Genomic DNA, 20,994 nt, shown 5'->3' on the forward strand with positions numbered 1-20,994 from the left:
AACTCAAAGGTACGGATAAAATCAGGTAGCGCATTCCGCAAATTAGCTGATACGTAAGAAGTTAAAAAGAGAAGTAAGGCCATAACTGGTTGTTCCAGGTTTATTGAGGAACAGAATGTAATTTCCGCGAAGATCATGCATACGAAGGCGACGGGAGAGAAAACGTATTTTTCATATAAGCAGAAAAACCCTTTTTTCAAAAAAAAAAAAAGCAAAAAATACAAAAAAAAAAACCACATACTTTTATCAAGTAGTACGAGGAAATTTTGAATGCGCTTATTGCACAGAGATTTTGAGCTGGACTTTCGTAGTAAGAGGACAGGTAATCTGCAAATATAAATATGGTTATTCTCTTATTCACATTATTATACCGTTTCTTTGACACGAGAATTACAGCGAAATGAAAGCACAACTTTGTCGCGAATTTTCTACGATAAAATCTTGTTCAGAAATCCAAAATCTACGTTAACAGCACACACCAGGCCTACTCCTTAGGATCTGGCTAGAAATCATTTCCTCTGGCCGCGCTTCAGCCATTCGATGAGGGCCAGTCTCGTGCTTGTTAAGTTGCCTCGCTCATGCCCAAAAAGAATTCTGGGTAATTCTGCCATTCCATGACAAGGGAAGACTCCCGATTCTCATTTCATAGTTTTTTTCATAAGTGTCGGGCCACCCAGTCCTACCAGCAAAATAACGCATCGATTGAAGGTTTTAGCTTTCAAAACTTGCCCAGATTGTGTCAGTAGGTCCTGGAATTCGTCCACAGAAAGGCCAGAGAGACAACTTCACTCGTGAACCGCCATGTTTACAACAGAGCACTTTAGGCGTCCCAGTCTGCATGAAGCCATCTCTCGCCTCTGTCTGAGACAAGACCAGACACGCACGGTTCTTACGTTACGTTTATGCCTATAAAATCAACTGAAATGTCAATTGCTGGTACAAAAAAAAAAAAAGAAAAAAAAAAAGCCAGCATGTTAATTTTTTGGTAGGCGAGGTATCGAAGAGCCAGAACATTTGCGCATGCGCTGACGGAATGTTTGAACAAGAGAGAAAAACGCAGTACCTCCAGACACCGGCGCTGGAGCGTCGTACCAAACGAGTCATCCCGGGATTTCGGCCCGTGCGATCGCTTTTGGACGCAGTTGGCCCTTCACTGCTTTCTGCTACCGACCTTGCCTCCCGGTACGGCATTGAGGGAGAGATATGTCGGCCCCTAAACCATATGTGACAAATCCCACGCCTACTCACAGCTCCAAACCGCCCTTGTCAATATAGCGTAAGAATTAGATGGCTTATATATTCAAGAGAAGAGTCATTTTATATGTCATATGGTAAGCACTGGAGTCACAGATTACAAATTATGCGCATGCGCCCTCCTAAAGGTAACATACATACAGTCATAAGCTTTTTCCGAATAACTACAGGAGCTGATATCTTCGAGACATTACATTCACAGCTAAAATACATAGCATATACAGATACCTACTAAATAGATAATATTTAAAGATATATTCATTAAAAGGAAAAGCCGCTGTACAAAATGCGGCCCTGGATTCTCTTTTAAAACCAGCAAACTCAAAGGTACGGATAAAATCAGGTAGCGCATTCCGCAAATTAGCTGATACGTAAGAAGTTAAAAAGAGAAGTAAGGCCATAACTGGTTGTTCCAGGTTTATTGAGGAACAGAATGTAATTTCCGCGAAGATCATGCATACGAAGGCGACGGGAGAGAAAACGTATTTTTCATATAAGCAGAAAAACCCTTTTTTCAAAAAAAAAAAAAAAAGCAAAAAATACAAAAAAAAAACCACATACTTTTATCAAGTAGTACGAGGAAATTTTGAATGCGCTTATTGCACAGAGATTTTGAGCTGGACTTTCGTAGTAAGAGGACAGGTAATCTGCAAATATAAATATGGTTATTCTCTTATTCACATTATTATACCGTTTCTTTGACACGAGAATTACAGCGAAATGAAAGCACAACTTTGTCGCGAATTTTCTACGATAAAATCTTGTTCAGAAATCCAAAATCTACGTTAACAGCACACACCAGGCCTACTCCTTAGGATCTGGCTAGAAATCATTTCCTCTGGCCGCGCTTCAGCCATTCGATGAGGGCCAGTCTCGTGCTTGTTAAGTTGCCTCGCTCATGCCCAAAAAGAATTCTGGGTAATTCTGCCATTCCATGACAAGGGAAGACTCCCGATTCTCATTTCATAGTTTTTTTCATAAGTGTCGGGCCACCCAGTCCTACCAGCAAAATAACGCATCGATTGAAGGTTTTAGCTTTCAAAACTTGCCCAGATTGTGTCAGTAGGTCCTGGAATTCGTCCACAGAAAGGCCAGAGAGACAACTTCACTCGTGAACCGCCATGTTTACAACAGAGCACTTTAGGCGTCCCAGTCTGCATGAAGCCATCTCTCGCCTCTGTCTGAGACAAGACCAGACACGCACGGTTCTTACGTTACGTTTATGCCTATAAAATCAACTGAAATGTCAATTGCTGGTACAAAAAAAAAAAAAGAAAAAAAAAAAGCCAGCATGTTAATTTTTTTGGTAGGCTAGGTATCGAAGAGCCAGAACATTTGCGCATGCGCTGACGGAATGTTTGAACAAGAGAGAAAAACGCAGTACCTCCAGACACCGGCGCTGGAGCGTCGTACCAAACGAGTCATCCCGGGATTTCGGCCCGTGCGATCGCTTTTGGACGCAGTTGGCCCTTCACTGCTTTCTGCTACCGACCTTGCCTCCCGGTACGGCATTGAGGGAGAGATATGTCGGCCCCTAAACCATATGTGACAAATCCCACGCCTACTCACAGCTCCAAACCGCCCTTGTCAATATAGCGTAAGAATTAGATGGCTTATATATTCAAGAGAAGAGTCATTTTATATGTCATATGGTAAGCACTGGAGTCACAGATTACAAATTATGCGCATGCGCCCTCCTAAAGGTAACATACATACAGTCATAAGCTTTTTCCGAATAACTACAGGAGCTGATATCTTCGAGACATTACATTCACAGCTAAAATACATAGCATATACAGATACCTACTAAATAGATACTATTTAAAGATATATTCATTAAAAGGAAAAGCCGCTGTACAAAATGCGGCCCTGGATTCTCTTTTAAAACCAGCAAACTCAAAGGTACGGATAAAATCAGGTAGCGCATTCCGCAAATTAGCTGATACGTAAGAAGTTAAAAAGAGAAGTAAGGCCATAACTGGTTGTTCCAGGTTTATTGAGGAACAGAATGTAATTTCCGCGAAGATCATGCATACGAAGGCGACGGGAGAGAAAACGTATTTTTCATATAAGCAGAAAAACCCTTTTTTCAAAAAAAAAAAAAAGCAAAAAATACAAAAAAAAAAACCACATACTTTTATCAAGTAGTACGAGGAAATTTTGAATGCGCTTATTGCACAGAGATTTTGAGCTGGACTTTCGTAGTAAGAGGACAGGTAATCTGCAAATATAAATATGGTTATTCTCTTATTCACATTATTATACCGTTTCTTTGACACGAGAATTACAGCGAAATGAAAGCACAACTTTGTCGCGAATTTTCTACGATAAAATCTTGTTCAGAAATCCAAAATCTACGTTAACAGCACACACCAGGCCTACTCCTTAGGATCTGGCTAGAAATCATTTCCTCTGGCCGCGCTTCAGCCATTCGATGAGGGCCAGTCTCGTGCTTGTTAAGTTGCCTCGCTCATGCCCAAAAAGAATTCTGGGTAATTCTGCCATTCCATGACAAGGGAAGACTCCCGATTCTCATTTCATAGTTTTTTTCATAAGTGTCGGGCCACCCAGTCCTACCAGCAAAATAACGCATCGATTGAAGGTTTTAGCTTTCAAAACTTGCCCAGATTGTGTCAGTAGGTCCTGGAATTCGTCCACAGAAAGGCCAGAGAGACAACTTCACTCGTGAACCGCCATGTTTACAACAGAGCACTTTAGGCGTCCCAGTCTGCATGAAGCCATCTCTCGCCTCTGTCTGAGACAAGACCAGACACGCACGGTTCTTACGTTACGTTTATGCCTATAAAATCAACTGAAATGTCAATTGCTGGTACAAAAAAAAAAAAGAAAAAAAAAAAGCCAGCATGTTAATTTTTTGGTAGGCTAGGTATCGAAGAGCCAGAACATTTGCGCATGCGCTGACGGAATGTTTGAACAAGAGAGAAAAACGCAGTACCTCCAGACACCGGCGCTGGAGCGTCGTACCAAACGAGTCATCCCGGGATTTCGGCCCGTGCGATCGCTTTTGGACGCAGTTGGCCCTTCACTGCTTTCTGCTACCGACCTTGCCTCCCGGTACGGCATTGAGGGAGAGATATGTCGGCCCCTAAACCATATGTGACAAATCCCACGCCTACTCACAGCTCCAAACCGCCCTTGTCAATATAGCGTAAGAATTAGATGGCTTATATATTCAAGAGAAGAGTCATTTTATATGTCATATGGTAAGCACTGGAGTCACAGATTACAAATTATGCGCATGCGCCCTCCTAAAGGTAACATACATACAGTCATAAGCTTTTTCCGAATAACTACAGGAGCTGATATCTTCGAGACATTACATTCACAGCTAAAATACATAGCATATACAGATACCTACCAAATAGATAGTATTTAAAGATATATTCATTAAAAGGAAAAGCCGCTGTACAAAATGCGGCCCTGGATTCTCTTTTAAAACCAGCAAACTCAAAGGTACGGATAAAATCAGGTAGCGCATTCCGCAAATTAGCTGATACGTAAGAAGTTAAAAAGAGAAGTAAGGCCATAACTGGTTGTTCCAGGTTTATTGAGGAACAGAATGTAATTTCCGCGAAGATCATGCATACGAAGGCGACGGGAGAGAAAACGTATTTTTCATATAAGCAGAAAAACCCTTTTTTAAAAAAAAAAAAAAAAAGCAAACAATACAAAAAAAAAAACCACATACTTTTATCAAGTAGTACGAGGAAATTTTGAATGCGCTTATTGCACAGAGATTTTGAGCTGGACTTTCGTAGTAAGAGGACAGGTAATCTGCAAATATAAATATGGTTATTCTCTTATTCACATTATTATACCGTTTCTTTGACACGAGAATTACAGCGAAATGAAAGCACAACTTTGTCGCGAATTTTCTACGATAAAATCTTGTTCAGAAATCCAAAATCTACGTTAACAGCACACACCAGGCCTACTCCTTAGGATCTGGCTAGAAATCATTTCCTCTGGCCGCGCTTCAGCCATTCGATGAGGGCCAGTCTCGTGCTTGTTAAGTTGCCTCGCTCATGCCCAAAAAGAATTCTGGGTAATTCTGCCATTCCATGACAAGGGAAGACTCCCGATTCTCATTTCATAGTTTTTTTCATAAGTGTCGGGCCACCCAGTCCTACCAGCAAAATAACGCATCGATTGAAGGTTTTAGCTTTCAAAACTTGCCCAGATTGTGTCAGTAGGTCCTGGAATTCGTCCACAGAAAGGCCAGAGAGACAACTTCACTCGTGAACCGCCATGTTTACAACAGAGCACTTTAGGCGTCCCAGTCTGCATGAAGCCATCTCTCGCCTCTGTCTGAGACAAGACCAGACACGCACGGTTCTTACGTTACGTTTATGCCTATAAAATCAACTGAAATGTCAATTGCTGGTACAAAAAAAAAAAAGAAAAAAAAAAAGCCAGCATGTTAATTTTTTTGGTAGGCTAGGTATCGAAGAGCCAGAACATTTGCGCATGCGCTGACGGAATGTTTGAACAAGAGAGAAAAACGCAGTACCTCCAGACACCGGCGCTGGAGCGTCGTACCAAACGAGTCATCCCGGGATTTCGGCCCGTGCGATCGCTTTTGGACGCAGTTGGCCCTTCACTGCTTTCTGCTACCGACCTTGCCTCCCGGTACGGCATTGAGGGAGAGATATGTCGGCCCCTAAACCATATGTGACAAATCCCACGCCTACTCACAGCTCCAAACCGCCCTTGTCAATATAGCGTAAGAATTAGATGGCTTATATATTCAAGAGAAGAGTCATTTTATATGTCATATGGTAAGCACTGGAGTCACAGATTACAAATTATGCGCATGCGCCCTCCTAAAGGTAACATACATACAGTCATAAGCTTTTTCCGAATAACTACAGGAGCTGATATCTTCGAGACATTACATTCACAGCTAAAATACATAGCATATACAGATACCTACTAAATAGATAATATGTAAAGATATATTCATTAAAAGGAAAAGCCGCTGTACAAAATGCGGCCCTGGATTCTCTTTTAAAACCAGCAAACTCAAAGGTACGGATAAAATCAGGTAGCGCATTCCGCAAATTAGCTGATACGTAAGAAGTTAAAAAGAGAAGTAAGGCCATAACTGGTTGTTCCAGGTTTATTGAGGAACAGAATGTAATTTCCGCGAAGATCATGCATACGAAGGCGACGGGAGAGAAAACGTATTTTTCATATAAGCAGAAAAACCCTTTTTTCAAAAAAAAAAAAAAAAGCAAAAAATACAAAAAAAAAACCACATACTTTTATCAAGTAGTACGAGGAAATTTTGAATGCGCTTATTGCACAGAGATTTTGAGCTGGACTTTCGTAGTAAGAGGACAGGTAATCTGCAAATATAAATATGGTTATTCTCTTATTCACATTATTATACCGTTTCTTTGACACGAGAATTACAGCGAAATGAAAGCACAACTTTGTCGCGAATTTTCTACGATAAAATCTTGTTCAGAAATCCAAAATCTACGTTAACAGCACACACCAGGCCTACTCCTTAGGATCTGGCTAGAAATCATTTCCTCTGGCCGCGCTTCAGCCATTCGATGAGGGCCAGTCTCGTGCTTGTTAAGTTGCCTCGCTCATGCCCAAAAAGAATTCTGGGTAATTCTGCCATTCCATGACAAGGGAAGACTCCCGATTCTCATTTCATAGTTTTTTTCATAAGTGTCGGGCCACCCAGTCCTACCAGCAAAATAACGCATCGATTGAAGGTTTTAGCTTTCAAAACTTGCCCAGATTGTGTCAGTAGGTCCTGGAATTCGTCCACAGAAAGGCCAGAGAGACAACTTCACTCGTGAACCGCCATGTTTACAACAGAGCACTTTAGGCGTCCCAGTCTGCATGAAGCCATCTCTCGCCTCTGTCTGAGACAAGACCAGACACGCACGGTTCTTACGTTACGTTTATGCCTATAAAATCAACTGAAATGTCAATTGCTGGTACAAAAAAAAAAAAAGAAAAAAAAAAAGCCAGCATGTTAATTTTTTTGGTAGGCTAGGTATCGAAGAGCCAGAACATTTGCGCATGCGCTGACGGAATGTTTGAACAAGAGAGAAAAACGCAGTACCTCCAGACACCGGCGCTGGAGCGTCGTACCAAACGAGTCATCCCGGGATTTCGGCCCGTGCGATCGCTTTTGGACGCAGTTGGCCCTTCACTGCTTTCTGCTACCGACCTTGCCTCCCGGTACGGCATTGAGGGAGAGATATGTCGGCCCCTAAACCATATGTGACAAATCCCACGCCTACTCACAGCTCCAAACCGCCCTTGTCAATATAGCGTAAGAATTAGATGGCTTATATATTCAAGAGAAGAGTCATTTTATATGTCATATGGTAAGCACTGGAGTCACAGATTACAAATTATGCGCATGCGCCCTCCTAAAGGTAACATACATACAGTCATAAGCTTTTTCCGAATAACTACAGGAGCTGATATCTTCGAGACATTACATTCACAGCTAAAATACATAGCATATACAGATACCTACCAAATAGATAGTATTTAAAGATATATTCATTAAAAGGAAAAGCCGCTGTACAAAATGCGGCCCTGGATTCTCTTTTAAAACCAGCAAACTCAAAGGTACGGATAAAATCAGGTAGCGCATTCCGCAAATTAGCTGATACGTAAGAAGTTAAAAAGAGAAGTAAGGCCATAACTGGTTGTTCCAGGTTTATTGAGGAACAGAATGTAATTTCCGCGAAGATCATGCATACGAAGGCGACGGGAGAGAAAACGTATTTTTCATATAAGCAGAAAAACCCTTTTTTCAAAAAAAAAAAAAGCAAAAAATACAAAAAAAAAAACCACATACTTTTATCAAGTAGTACGAGGAAATTTTGAATGCGCTTATTGCACAGAGATTTTGAGCTGGACTTTCGTAGTAAGAGGACAGGTAATCTGCAAATATAAATATGGTTATTCTCTTATTCACATTATTATACCGTTTCTTTGACACGAGAATTACAGCGAAATGAAAGCACAACTTTGTCGCGAATTTTCTACGATAAAATCTTGTTCAGAAATCCAAAATCTACGTTAACAGCACACACCAGGCCTACTCCTTAGGATCTGGCTAGAAATCATTTCCTCTGGCCGCGCTTCAGCCATTCGATGAGGGCCAGTCTCGTGCTTGTTAAGTTGCCTCGCTCATGCCCAAAAAGAATTCTGGGTAATTCTGCCATTCCATGACAAGGGAAGACTCCCGATTCTCATTTCATAGTTTTTTTCATAAGTGTCGGGCCACCCAGTCCTACCAGCAAAATAACGCATCGATTGAAGGTTTTAGCTTTCAAAACTTGCCCAGATTGTGTCAGTAGGTCCTGGAATTCGTCCACAGAAAGGCCAGAGAGACAACTTCACTCGTGAACCGCCATGTTTACAACAGAGCACTTTAGGCGTCCCAGTCTGCATGAAGCCATCTCTCGCCTCTGTCTGAGACAAGACCAGACACGCACGGTTCTTACGTTACGTTTATGCCTATAAAATCAACTGAAATGTCAATTGCTGGTACAAAAAAAAAAAAAGAAAAAAAAAAAGCCAGCATGTTAATTTTTTTGGTAGGCTAGGTATCGAAGAGCCAGAACATTTGCGCATGCGCTGACGGAATGTTTGAACAAGAGAGAAAAACGCAGTACCTCCAGACACCGGCGCTGGAGCGTCGTACCAAACGAGTCATCCCGGGATTTCGGCCCGTGCGATCGCTTTTGGACGCAGTTGGCCCTTCACTGCTTTCTGCTACCGACCTTGCCTCCCGGTACGGCATTGAGGGAGAGATATGTCGGCCCCTAAACCATATGTGACAAATCCCACGCCTACTCACAGCTCCAAACCGCCCTTGTCAATATAGCGTAAGAATTAGATGGCTTATATATTCAAGAGAAGAGTCATTTTATATGTCATATGGTAAGCACTGGAGTCACAGATTACAAATTATGCGCATGCGCCCTCCTAAAGGTAACATACATACAGTCATAAGCTTTTTCCGAATAACTACAGGAGCTGATATCTTCGAGACATTACATTCACAGCTAAAATACATAGCATATACAGATACCTACTAAATAGATAATATTTAAAGATATATTCATTAAAAGGAAAAGCCGCTGTACAAAATGCGGCCCTGGATTCTCTTTTAAAACCAGCAAACTCAAAGGTACGGATAAAATCAGGTAGCGCATTCCGCAAATTAGCTGATACGTAAGAAGTTAAAAAGAGAAGTAAGGCCATAACTGGTTGTTCCAGGTTTATTGAGGAACAGAATGTAATTTCCGCGAAGATCATGCATACGAAGGCGACGGGAGAGAAAACGTATTTTTCATATAAGCAGAAAAACCCTTTTTTCAAAAAAAAAAAAAAAAGCAAAAAATACAAAAAAAAAACCACATACTTTTATCAAGTAGTACGAGGAAATTTTGAATGCGCTTATTGCACAGAGATTTTGAGCTGGACTTTCGTAGTAAGAGGACAGGTAATCTGCAAATATAAATATGGTTATTCTCTTATTCACATTATTATACCGTTTCTTTGACACGAGAATTACAGCGAAATGAAAGCACAACTTTGTCGCGAATTTTCTACGATAAAATCTTGTTCAGAAATCCAAAATCTACGTTAACAGCACACACCAGGCCTACTCCTTAGGATCTGGCTAGAAATCATTTCCTCTGGCCGCGCTTCAGCCATTCGATGAGGGCCAGTCTCGTGCTTGTTAAGTTGCCTCGCTCATGCCCAAAAAGAATTCTGGGTAATTCTGCCATTCCATGACAAGGGAAGACTCCCGATTCTCATTTCATAGTTTTTTTCATAAGTGTCGGGCCACCCAGTCCTACCAGCAAAATAACGCATCGATTGAAGGTTTTAGCTTTCAAAACTTGCCCAGATTGTGTCAGTAGGTCCTGGAATTCGTCCACAGAAAGGCCAGAGAGACAACTTCACTCGTGAACCGCCATGTTTACAACAGAGCACTTTAGGCGTCCCAGTCTGCATGAAGCCATCTCTCGCCTCTGTTTTCTTTCAAAGGCTTGCCTTTACCCACATTCTAGCTTAATGATGTTAGGATGGTGGCTTCTGTAGACGAAAATGGCCTGAAAAGGCAGTTATAAAATGATTACCTACCAGATTTGAGCCAACTCGCTCGCTTCCTGTCGGAACACAAACGGTTGTCATTTGTCACGTGATGCTCTAACATGAGCCCACATATACTGAATACAGCATATGTTTTAATGAGGTAAGTACTTCATGTAACCCTAATTATTATGTATTTAAATATAAGGTATTTATAGTGCATTTGATAATTAGCCATATATACCCATGTATGCCCTTAAAGGGGTATTAAGGTTTTTACATGGGTATATAGTGGTATATAAGGGTGTACATGGGTATATTGGGGTATATAAGGGTATACATGGGTACATAGGGGTATATAAGGGTATACATGGGTATATAGGGGTATAGATAGATAGATAGATAGAAATCTTTATTTCATCACGGTAGTTTTGCTCAAAAATTTACAATTCTTGCTCTTCACAAAAGCCGTGCAACTAAGTAAGAAAAGGTAAAATACATTTATACCTCTAAAATACGATCAATGTTTAATTTGTACAATAATAAAGTGGCTAGTTTAGATATCAATAATGAGGTCGAGAGATTTCAGTTTGTTCCTAAACGTTTCAAAGGAGAGCTCAGATTTCATTTTATTAGGGAGTGCATTCCAGATCTTAGCCCCCGTAAACGCGAAACTCTTCCTGTAATAGTCCGTTCTGGCCCTTGGTATGGCAATATCATCCAGCGATGTTCTGAGGTTGTATACTGAGGCACCCGGTCTCGCTGAAAAAATATCTTTTAAATAGCGCGGTGTCATTCCGTTGACAATTTTGAACATCATAAGGGCTTTTTGTTTATTTCTTCTCTCCTTAAGATTAGACCAGCCACGTTTATTTAATATTTCGTTTGTTGGAGTCACCGGTAATCACCCGTGCCGCTCGATTATGCAGTTTTTGGAGTTTATCACCCAGGTTGTCACCAATGCCATTCCAAACAATACTACAATAATCAAAGTAAGGTTCAACTATTGGTATATGTTTAATAGGCTAGATATTGGAATGAAAGGGTATAGGTGAGTATACAGGGGTATATAAGGGTATACATGGGTATATAGGGGTATATAAGGGTATACATGGGTATATAGGGCTAATTATTTAAAGGCACTATAATATACGGGTGGAAATACATTATAATTTAAATACACTATAATAGGGGATACATGAAGTACCTAAGAACAATGGTTTGCTGGGGGTTCTCAGTCTCGCGGGCTCAGAAAACCTGGTTGTGGTCGTTGTTATTTAAGGTTTTTCGTAAAATAAGCCAGTCCTAATCAAACAGGTGTAAAAGGAAAGCATTACTCTCAGTGCATACTAATCAACAGATGATTGTAATGTCGTCACCCTTGTTACATGTACCCCACTCATATAACTCCTGTTTTTGTTGTTTTAGATCTGGGAAGCGACTTTTGCTCTGACTTGTAAATCTTTGAGCTTCCGATAAGAGTCAATGTGAGAGTTAGAAAACATTTTTGCGAGTTTTGAAATGGGGTGGAAAATAATGTTTGCCAATTCAGTATGTTTGACGTCTTGATTTCCGGTTTAATCCTGATGAAAAGTTGATGGAATCTGGAGGATGGATTCTGATTAAAAATCCCGTCTGAGTGACTCGAAGTCTTCTTTCAATTGACTAAGTTTGTTCTCAAAAGACGCAGTGTTTCTCCTTTGATGAATCCCTTCTTACCACAAAGAGGTTTGCACGAGGCGAAATGCGTGTGTTGGAATGTTCCTGTTGGCTTAAAAATGTGTTCGGACATCAATTAAATTGATGATAGCGAGCGTGGACCTTTGAAAACTTTCGAGGCGGGGAAAAGAGTGCCTTCAGACGACATTTTGTCCACATTTCGACATTGTTCAGACAATCATCTCATGAGTGAAACGACTTTTCTTTACGGATCATCTTCATGAGTTCCCCAATTTAATTTTGTGGGAATGGGAGGCTTCCACTGATGATGTTCTTTTTCGCAGCAGTTTGGGAAATAATTTTTATCCCCTCCTCCTCCGATGTAGCACCGTCAATATTAGTCAATGTATAGTGAGCAGACATCCAGTGAAGCAACTGAGAATTGAGTTGTCTGGAATGGGTGCGTTTTCAATGAAGTTTATCGAGTGCGTGGTGTCTTTGATGTAGCACTCTTGGACTTTGGCGATTGGTAGTAAAAGTGAGTCAATATAACTGGATATTACTTCTTTTGGGCCACCGCTATCGTAGACAGTTGGTCTGCCAGTCAGCCTCCCACGCAGTAGCCTGCGTGGCAGGCGTTTAAAGAGGAGGGAGAGGGAGGGAAAACGCGCGCTTTCCCTTTCCCTTCGTTGTACCTGCCGCGCAGGCTACCCACGCAGACGTTCTTAGGGCTTCGTCACGCGCTCCTCTGTCGTTCGAGGGAGGAACTCGTGACGAAGCCCCAAGCAAGTCTGCGTGGGACGCTAGACTGGTATAGGCTTGTGTGTTTTGGTCAGCGTGTAGAATTCCTGTATTTTTGGCGGGTTTTGGCCCTAATTTAACCATTTGTAAGTCATTTCGTCAATGTGCCCTTCTTTGAACAAAGTGTAGAAGATATGTTTGAGTTACGTCGCAGTTGAAGATACCATAGGTTGTTTGAGAAGCATGGTGTAAGATTTCTCGTCCAAAAATTTGTTCATTGCCCTCTTTTATTTTGTCAAGGATATCCATGACGACCGTAGTGCTCCTTTTGTCTGTTCGTGCAAGGTTCACTCGTTTATTAGCAAAAAGTGTGTTGAACGTTTTTCTTTGATGTCTGTACTAATACAATGAACTGACAAAAAATGAGTAAGAATCTCAACTCACAGGTTGGCTCGTAGCCTGCTTCTCAGACGGTTCAGGTCGCTCGTGTCACGCACTACGAGCTACCTGGACAGTCACTCCGAGAATCAGCTAGGACTATTGGCTGACACTTTGAATTCAGAATGAATCTGGTTAGACCAATCAAATAGAGTTCAGAGCGGGGTTTCGAGCCCGGAGGAACCTCATGCAAATCACGTCAACCTTTTACCATACCGCTTCTTATTCTTCTCAAATAACTTGAGCAATGAATCAATAACTATTTTTGAAATCATCACTACAGTCAAAGTTCATTGTACTCTTGAAACGAATCAAAAGTACAATGAATTGTGAACTGTTCAAATGTGAACCTATCTGCTGCTTTTGTCAATTTCCAGAGAGCTCTTAAGTTACTGTAATTTTCATAATCCTGCGGAATCTCATCTCGAAGCGCCAACGACCAAACTGCGTTTTGGCTGCCATCAACCCCTTTTCACGGTGAGTTTTTCTAATTTGCATTACAGTGTAATCTAGCATGTACGTGAGGCAATTTCGGGCTATTTTGTAGTTTTAACTCGAAATTGCCTCGCATCCACGTCAGATTAATACATTGTAATGCAAGTGAGAAAAACTCACCGTGAAAAGGGCTATTCATGCATGACACAACTTACCCATAAGCATCTTCGGTTCCTACGGTACACATTCGAACTCGACGCCGATGGAAAGCGATGGAATATGCGGAGGATGTAAAAGTGCAGGTTGCAGATCATTGTTTTACCATAACTGAAGCAACCCAAACATTTACAAAAATGCTAACCTTATAAAGCTTAAACATTATTTTTTAGGCCTAATGTTAGCATTGATGAAGGTTTGGGTTGTTTCAGCTATGTATGGTGAAAAAATGATCTGCAACCCTAATTAACCTGTAACTTGCAACCTGCAGTTTACACCCTCTGTGGAATATGTACCAATCTTTTTACTGAAGAACTTCGAAAAAGATACCATAACGGTATTCGAGCTGTGGACTAAAGAAAAACTCCAGTTCACTTTCCGGAGGCGGAGAGTCGATCTTCCCGGCTATATTGGTAAACTGATTTGATAGATGGAGGCCAAAACGCAGTTTGGCGCCTAGCGTTTGAGATTCCGCAGAATTATGAAAATCGCAGTAAAGACAATTTTGCGAATTCGTTGTGTGCAAGATGTTATTTCTGTTCACGCCGATAATATGCAAATTCACAAAGACCACGTTGTACATGTATTATCATAATGTGGTTTTCATTGAATACAAATCACAAAGAGAGAAAGCAAGCCTCAAATTGACTTCTCTACAGTCGTAGTTCCTATCGACTGTGTTTCGGATGTATTTAAATGGCGGCTTCACACGATCATCTCTTCACAGATTCCCATGATTATTGCTGCCCGGTTTGCTTAGAGGAATTTCAAGATCCCAAAGTTCTTCCAACGTGTAATCATAATGTTTGTAGGCAGTGCCTCGAAGCTATTATAATGCGATCGAAGCCTGATTTTTTGCGATGTCCGACCTGTCGGCGAAGTTCGTTTATTCGGTTGGAAGACATTGACGACCTTCAAACAAACGAGTTTTTAATGAAATCAATGGAACAGATTGAACCTCAAAAGGAAAGGGACAAGCTTTCAAAGGGAATTCAAGCATGTGTTACGAAAGTGGAGGTTTTAGAGGAAATTGTTAACGAACTGCAACTGTGTCGAGAGCGGAAAATCGATCACGGAGAGAATTTAAGAGAGAAAATTCACAAAACAGCAGATGATATGGTAAAAAAGATAAGGAAAAGCGAAATGGATCTGATAGAGCAATTAGAAGATTTTACTTCTCGACAAAACAAAATTTTCAGTGGCGTCGAAACCAGATTGGCATCGTTCAGCCGGAAAATTCAAGAACAAGTAGATATGTCGTTGAAATTTATCGATGAAGGGAACGATAGCGAAATGTCCAAAATGAAAAGCACTCTCGCAAACCTTGCTCAGGATAAGCCGGAGGAAAACGTTCATAGAGAAGTAAACGAGTTAGATTCGTTTACTGTGAATTTTGAAGCAAACAAAGAGGTTTTCGAAAAGGTTAAAAATCACGGAATTGGGAACTTGACCATGAATGACCAGAGCGGAGTAAAAGTTGGACTTCGCACTCCACTGAGTGTGATGAGGGTGTCTCTTCACACTCTTCGCAAGATTACTCCCTCTACATTTGGATTTGAAACATTTTCTCCTTTGAGTGTCGCCACAGATGGATACGAGCACGTCGCAGTGGCTGACCCAGAAAACAATAACATTCTCATTTTGAACAGAAATGGTGATTTTTTGAGGAGATTTACAGTCCCGGCAGACTCTTCGCAGCCTGCCATGATGTTCTCGGGTGTGGCGTTTTCCAAAGACAAAAAAGACCTCGTAGCTGTGAATGGTGCTCTAGATGTGCACATTATTAATCCAAAAGAAGGCCAATTTAAAGTCAGTTACAGAAGTAGCCCACAATGGGGAGTTAAGTACTGTTTTGTTTCCACCGATCCCTTTGGGCGACTGTTGCTGACTTGCGAGCCCCTGACGAAGCAATGTCGGGCATGCATCGTCGTGCACTCGGATGTCCCTTTCGGGAAACCCGAGTTGAGGTTTGGTTTCTCTGGGGAAGGAGCGTTGCTGTTCCCTTTTAAAGCCCTCTACCAAGATAAACACTATTACGTGACGGACATGGAAAAAGGTTGCGTTATGGTGTACAATGAAGACGGTAAGTTTCTTTGGCACTTTGGAAGGAAGAATGAAGAAATTAGTGGCAATGGACATCTTGTTTTGCCAACAGGCATGACTTTTGATCCCAAGGAGGAAGTATTCTACATTTGCGATTGGGGATCGGGTTCCATTCAGACTTACAAACCGGATGGCACCTTCCTTGGGGCATTCCCCATTGATGGACGCCCCACGGATATTGCACTGTTATCCGATGGGAACCTAGTTGTTACTTCGAAAGACGATCAATGGATTCAATACGTGTGCTTCACGCCGCTGGGTGCTTGGAGAGAAGACGGCACAGAAAAGGAATGAATTTAGGAATGGCACCTTGAGAAAACGAGATTGCTGAAGAAGATATTTATTATTACTTTTGATTATTAAATCGTTCGTATGTCAGGGATGTTTAATTATTACTCCTTGAGAACGCGTTGGATATTAGATGGTAAATAGACAACGAGCCGCGAAGCGCGAATGGAGAAAAGTTATATTAAATTTCATTCAACTATGAGCCGTTTCAATAAAACAAAACGACCGGTAAGCTAGCAGTTTCCACATGGTCACATGGTACATGGGCGGATAAATGATATTGACAAAAGAGAGAAGTGGTCTTCGCACTTATCTGGACAATTTAAGCAATTAGGGAGCTTTAAATTAAGCACGTGCGTTTTTGAGACGCGGACGGCAACCGGAAGAGAACATGTCGCATGCCAGGACAGTGGTGTCTCCCAGATGTTTACACTAATCATCTCTAATAGAAAAACGATATTTAGCAGTGTAAATGTGGCTTTGTGAAGACAAGTTAAGGGGGAAGACAGCTCACTTCCGGTTGCCGTCCGCGTCTCAAAAACGCGCGTGGTTAAGCTCCCTATTATCTCTCATAGACACCTGAAAAATCCAAGTGACTTCAACGGGATTCGAACCCATGACCTCAGCCACTCAGTTCAATTTGTTGGGCTTATTTGTTTAATAATATAACTTTATTTTCACACGATAACGCCGGTTTAAAGCTGAATAGCTTGTGGGGTCGTGCACAAATGAAATCAAATCAAATTAATAAATATCAAATCATACTGATTTTTGAGGAGATCTGGGAATCGAACCCGGGCCACATTGGTAGGAGGTGAGTGCTCTCACCACTGCGCCATCCCTGCTAGCCATGTATACTTGGGAAGTGTATACTTGTACGGCTCAAAAGTGTATAAGTACAAGGAAGGGTTACGTTTTTTCAAACGTTGGCCGTGTAGCACTTATATTTCAACAGAATTAACTGATTAGAGGGTAATGATGACACTCTAATCAATTAATTCTGTTGAAATATAATGATTACACTCTAATCAGTTAATTTTGTTGAAATATAAGTGCTACACGGCCAACGTTTGCCAAAACGTAACCCTTCCTTGTACTTGTACATGTTCATTGCCGTGACTTTAACATCTTCAGTTCCCACGGCCTGCTCCCATCTGACCTTGTAGCTCAGTCGGTAGAGCAGCGGTGATCTAACCCGAAGGTCCTGGGTTCAATAGACCTCTTTCATAATGGCGGCCAAATAAAATATTCTTTTGTTTCAATGCTAATAAGCCCTACTAACCTCGCTACGACGAGTAAATTTCAAAAGACTATTTGTTTTAAAACGAGGGCAGTAAGTCTAATTAACATAAATACAAAAGAATGTAAAAGTGGTCGCCATGTATGAAAGTGGTCTATTCCCACCCTTGTCAGAGTTTTCCTCTGCCCTTGTGTGGGCCCATTTGTAGGGCTACCGCTCACATGGTTCATATGGGGTAGAAAACTAGCACTTCACATTACAATCACTCTAATCAGTTAATTCTGTAAAGAAGTGTATACTTTCGCGGGTTAAAAGATATACAATCATCTAAATGAGTTTGAGTGAGCCAGTCAAAACCCTAGAAACGCAATGTCTAAGCAGTGTCTAAGATGGACCAAAAAAACAGTGAATGGATTATTGCCTGTTAGGTCTTTCGAAACGACGACTGCGCGCATTGCGGCGGAACATGCCCTCATTTTTCTCGGTGCTGACGAAAAGGTAGAGTATGGCTCGGTTGCTCCTAAATAGCGCACTGCGGTTACATTTTTCCGGTAAGGACATGTAGATTCTTAGTTGTGTAGACAAAACGTAAAGAAGGCTTACTGGGCCCCAGTGGCAGAAATTATGGAGTGCCGCGCATATCTCTGGAGATGAGCTCTAAACATCAATCATTGGTACAATCATTGGAAAGCAGGGCCAATATTAAGAACTCTGTTAAGACGTGCGTTAAGAGGGGTAGAGACCTGTTTTCCTCGTGTTCAAAACGGGTTCTTCTCAATGATGTCTTGCCACTGCTTGCATGGAAATTGCGGGTGAATACTTATTTTTGCTTCTTAAATACTCACTTCTTAAGTGAAACCTTTCAGCATAAAAGGCTGAGCAAAGAGTTCAAGTATAGCACACACAAACACTTGGACAGGCCAGATTTTGCAGAACCAAAAGTAATCTATTTACTCAAACCTTGCGAGCTGAATACAAAGTTAAACATTTTCACTTTTTTTTAAGTATGAATAAGGCTGGGTGGAGCCGGATTTCTTTCTTCAGTTAGTCGAAAAACGAATCAGTTTTGCGCAGTTGTCTCCTCTTGGTCTTCAACGGCCGGGCCTTTTCCCGTAACATTATTTACACCAACTTCAGCTTTTTTGTTTTCGTCGTCAGTGGTTGAGTCTACCAAAGCACCATTGCTCGATTCTACTGAATTTCCATTTTCATTCTGGGTGTGGGGTCCTTTCTTCGCCTGTGATACACTACTTTCCTTGTGCGATGATTCATTATAGTTGTGAATTGAGGCTAAACAGCCTTGCGGCAACGTTCTTGTTACATCGGGAGCGGAATTCAGTTTTGTCATTAGTTCTTCCAATTTCTTGGCCTTTCTCAATTCGTTTTCTCTGATGATAGTGTAGAGGTGTTCGGTAAGGAGGTCTTTTCGTTCCGTTTTTCGGTGTAAATCCATTTTTGCCTGAACAAATTCTTGTTCAGCTTTTTCGTATCGTTTCCTGCAATTCAAATCATATAATACGTCATGTATTAGATTGCGTGGAAAAATATTACGTTTATTTCTAAGCTTACTTTCTTCAAAGTATTTCACCTCTTACCTCCACTGAGTGTTGAACTAACGCTGAAGTAATTTTCCACCTTTAAAACTCCATGACTCTCTTGCTTTGAGGAATTAAACTAAATGCAGGAGAAATCTTTTTGACTTTTACATAAAAGGAAGGGGGAGTTGACAAAAACTAATACCCAGTGATCGAAATTCAGCAATTGTTCGGGGTTTCAATCTGTGTTGCTACACCTTGACCCTTCAATTGTGCATTACTTGACTAGAAGAATGAAACCAACAGTTATTACTTTTAGAGTAATGAAATCCTATCCACTGGCATCCAAATGTCAGCATCCCATGAAAGAATATAACGAAATAACCCGGGGGGGGGGGGGGGGCTTACTCCCATATGGAACAGACGGGGATGCTCGTCGGAAATTTTGAATTTAACCCCTAAAGGAGAACATCTGGGCGTGGCTCAAGCTTTTTGTGACCCCTAAAAGAGACCAATCTGGGCGTGGCTTAAGCAAATTTTGACCCCTAAAAACAAGTTAAAAAGAAAATTTGACTTCTGTTTCTCTTCGCGTAATTCTGTGTTTTTGTTCACGGAACCCTAAACGAGACATTGGCGGCTTAAAATATTGGCCCCCCGGGCGAAATAACAGGTACATTTAGATGCTTGCTAAGAAACTAAGGTGAAGTGTGAAAGATCTTTCTCAAAAGAATAATAATCGTTCATTTTTGGTCCCTATGATGGTGAAGACAAAAAACTTACTGTGCATGTAGGTAATCTCTACTGCTTTCTTCAATCTTGTCCCTGAGTATTGCAACATCCGCGGAAAGCAAACTGTCCAAATGACTCAATTCCTTCTGAACAAGTGAGAGCATCTGAGCCTCAGCTTGGGTCCTCTGATACCTACAAAAATACACAAAGTGGAATATAAAGTTTGAGACTTAAGGACGTTCGCGCCCAAAATGCTCCCGCGTACAGATTTTTTTTAAACTTGCCACCCAGATCTACTTTTGCCAGAAAGGCAAAAAAATTGGGGGGTCACCGTGCTCGTTCTCGAGATCACGAGGTGCATTTTTAGAAGATTGCGTTATTTATGACGATCTTAGCTTACAACTGTCAGCAATAGAAGAGCTGGATTAGTGAAATTTAGATCAGGTAAACGTACTCAATTCAACATAACTAATATAACTGATGTCTTTTTCTGAGGTGAAATAGACCTTAAAAACGATACATATTAGTCTAAGAAAGAAAACTGCGGTCGCACGAGAGCATTAACGCAGAAATATTTGTAACTTCTTCCGTACTGATTTTTTTTGTTTTTTGTAAAAATGGACAAAATCCGGAAAGGAAGTGATCTACGGAAAGAAAAATGGGGGTCACCGAGCATTCAAGAGAGTAAAATCGCTCCGAAGTTCTCAAAGCGATTGTCTATTCGTACTGTCATGTCATTGCCTGACATTTCTGAGAAGAACTGGGTCCATAGCTATCCCATCATGCAACAAGCGACCCTTTGCCCGGGGGAGGATCAAACACTTGCTCGATGCCATGTTTGTTTACCTTCGTGGTCTGCGATGCATGACCTGTGCGTGACATGGGGGAAAAACTGCGCTGTAGCAATTTGCGCGAACGTCCTTAAGTGGTCAAGAGAGACAAGAAACAATTCAACAAACAAAATGACCTTCAAACTGGAATAAGGAAACCATTTGGCTATAATTATATTACAAAGTGCGTGAAGAAAACAATAATGTGAATCCCAACAACAAAACCCCTTGGTCGCAAGCAGGATTTAAGGCGGAACTGTCATGACATTTGTAATGATTTCTGGTCAAAATTCCGTCAATTTTACATTTTTACACCTTGATTACATTTAAACTATTTCTGTGTCCTTTTTTTTATGAGATTTCAAGTGAATCTAGCCAAAATATGCTTTTATTGTCTTTAAAGCAAGTTACAACACAA

At 41.1% G+C, this 20,994-nt stretch overlaps 2 protein-coding genes across 2 annotated transcripts in view; one reads left to right on the forward strand and one right to left on the reverse strand.

Moving 5' to 3' along the window:
* The first annotated feature begins 14,462 nt into the window (after positions 1-14,462).
* Positions 14,463-16,476, forward strand: LOC138025589 (tripartite motif-containing protein 2-like). Its single transcript, XM_068872781.1, has one exon. The coding sequence runs from the start codon at positions 14,548-14,550 to the stop codon at positions 16,246-16,248; it is 1,701 nt and encodes a 566-aa protein (XP_068728882.1). The 5' UTR covers positions 14,463-14,547; the 3' UTR covers positions 16,249-16,476.
* Positions 16,477-18,407: 1,931 nt separating this feature from the next.
* Positions 18,408-20,994, reverse strand: part of LOC138025606 (RAB6-interacting golgin-like) — a 6,824-nt gene continuing 4,237 nt past the window's right edge. Inside the window, exons 3-4 of the mRNA XM_068872794.1 lie at positions 19,798-19,938; positions 18,408-18,978 (exon numbers count right to left, since the gene is read on the reverse strand). Coding sequence (XP_068728895.1) covers positions 18,543-18,978; positions 19,798-19,938 — 577 coding nt within the window. The 3' untranslated portion in view covers positions 18,408-18,542. The remainder of the gene's footprint in view (positions 18,979-19,797; positions 19,939-20,994) is intronic.

This window comes from Montipora capricornis, chromosome 2 (assembly GCF_036669925.1).
Source record: "Montipora capricornis isolate CH-2021 chromosome 2, ASM3666992v2, whole genome shotgun sequence".
NCBI lineage: Eukaryota > Metazoa > Cnidaria > Anthozoa > Scleractinia > Acroporidae > Montipora > Montipora capricornis.

Bases quoted from the DNA above. Each gene is read 5' to 3' on its own strand.
- LOC138025589 (XM_068872781.1), top strand. From the start codon at position 14,548: ATGGCGGCTTCACACGATCATCTCTTCACAGATTCCCATGATTATTGC.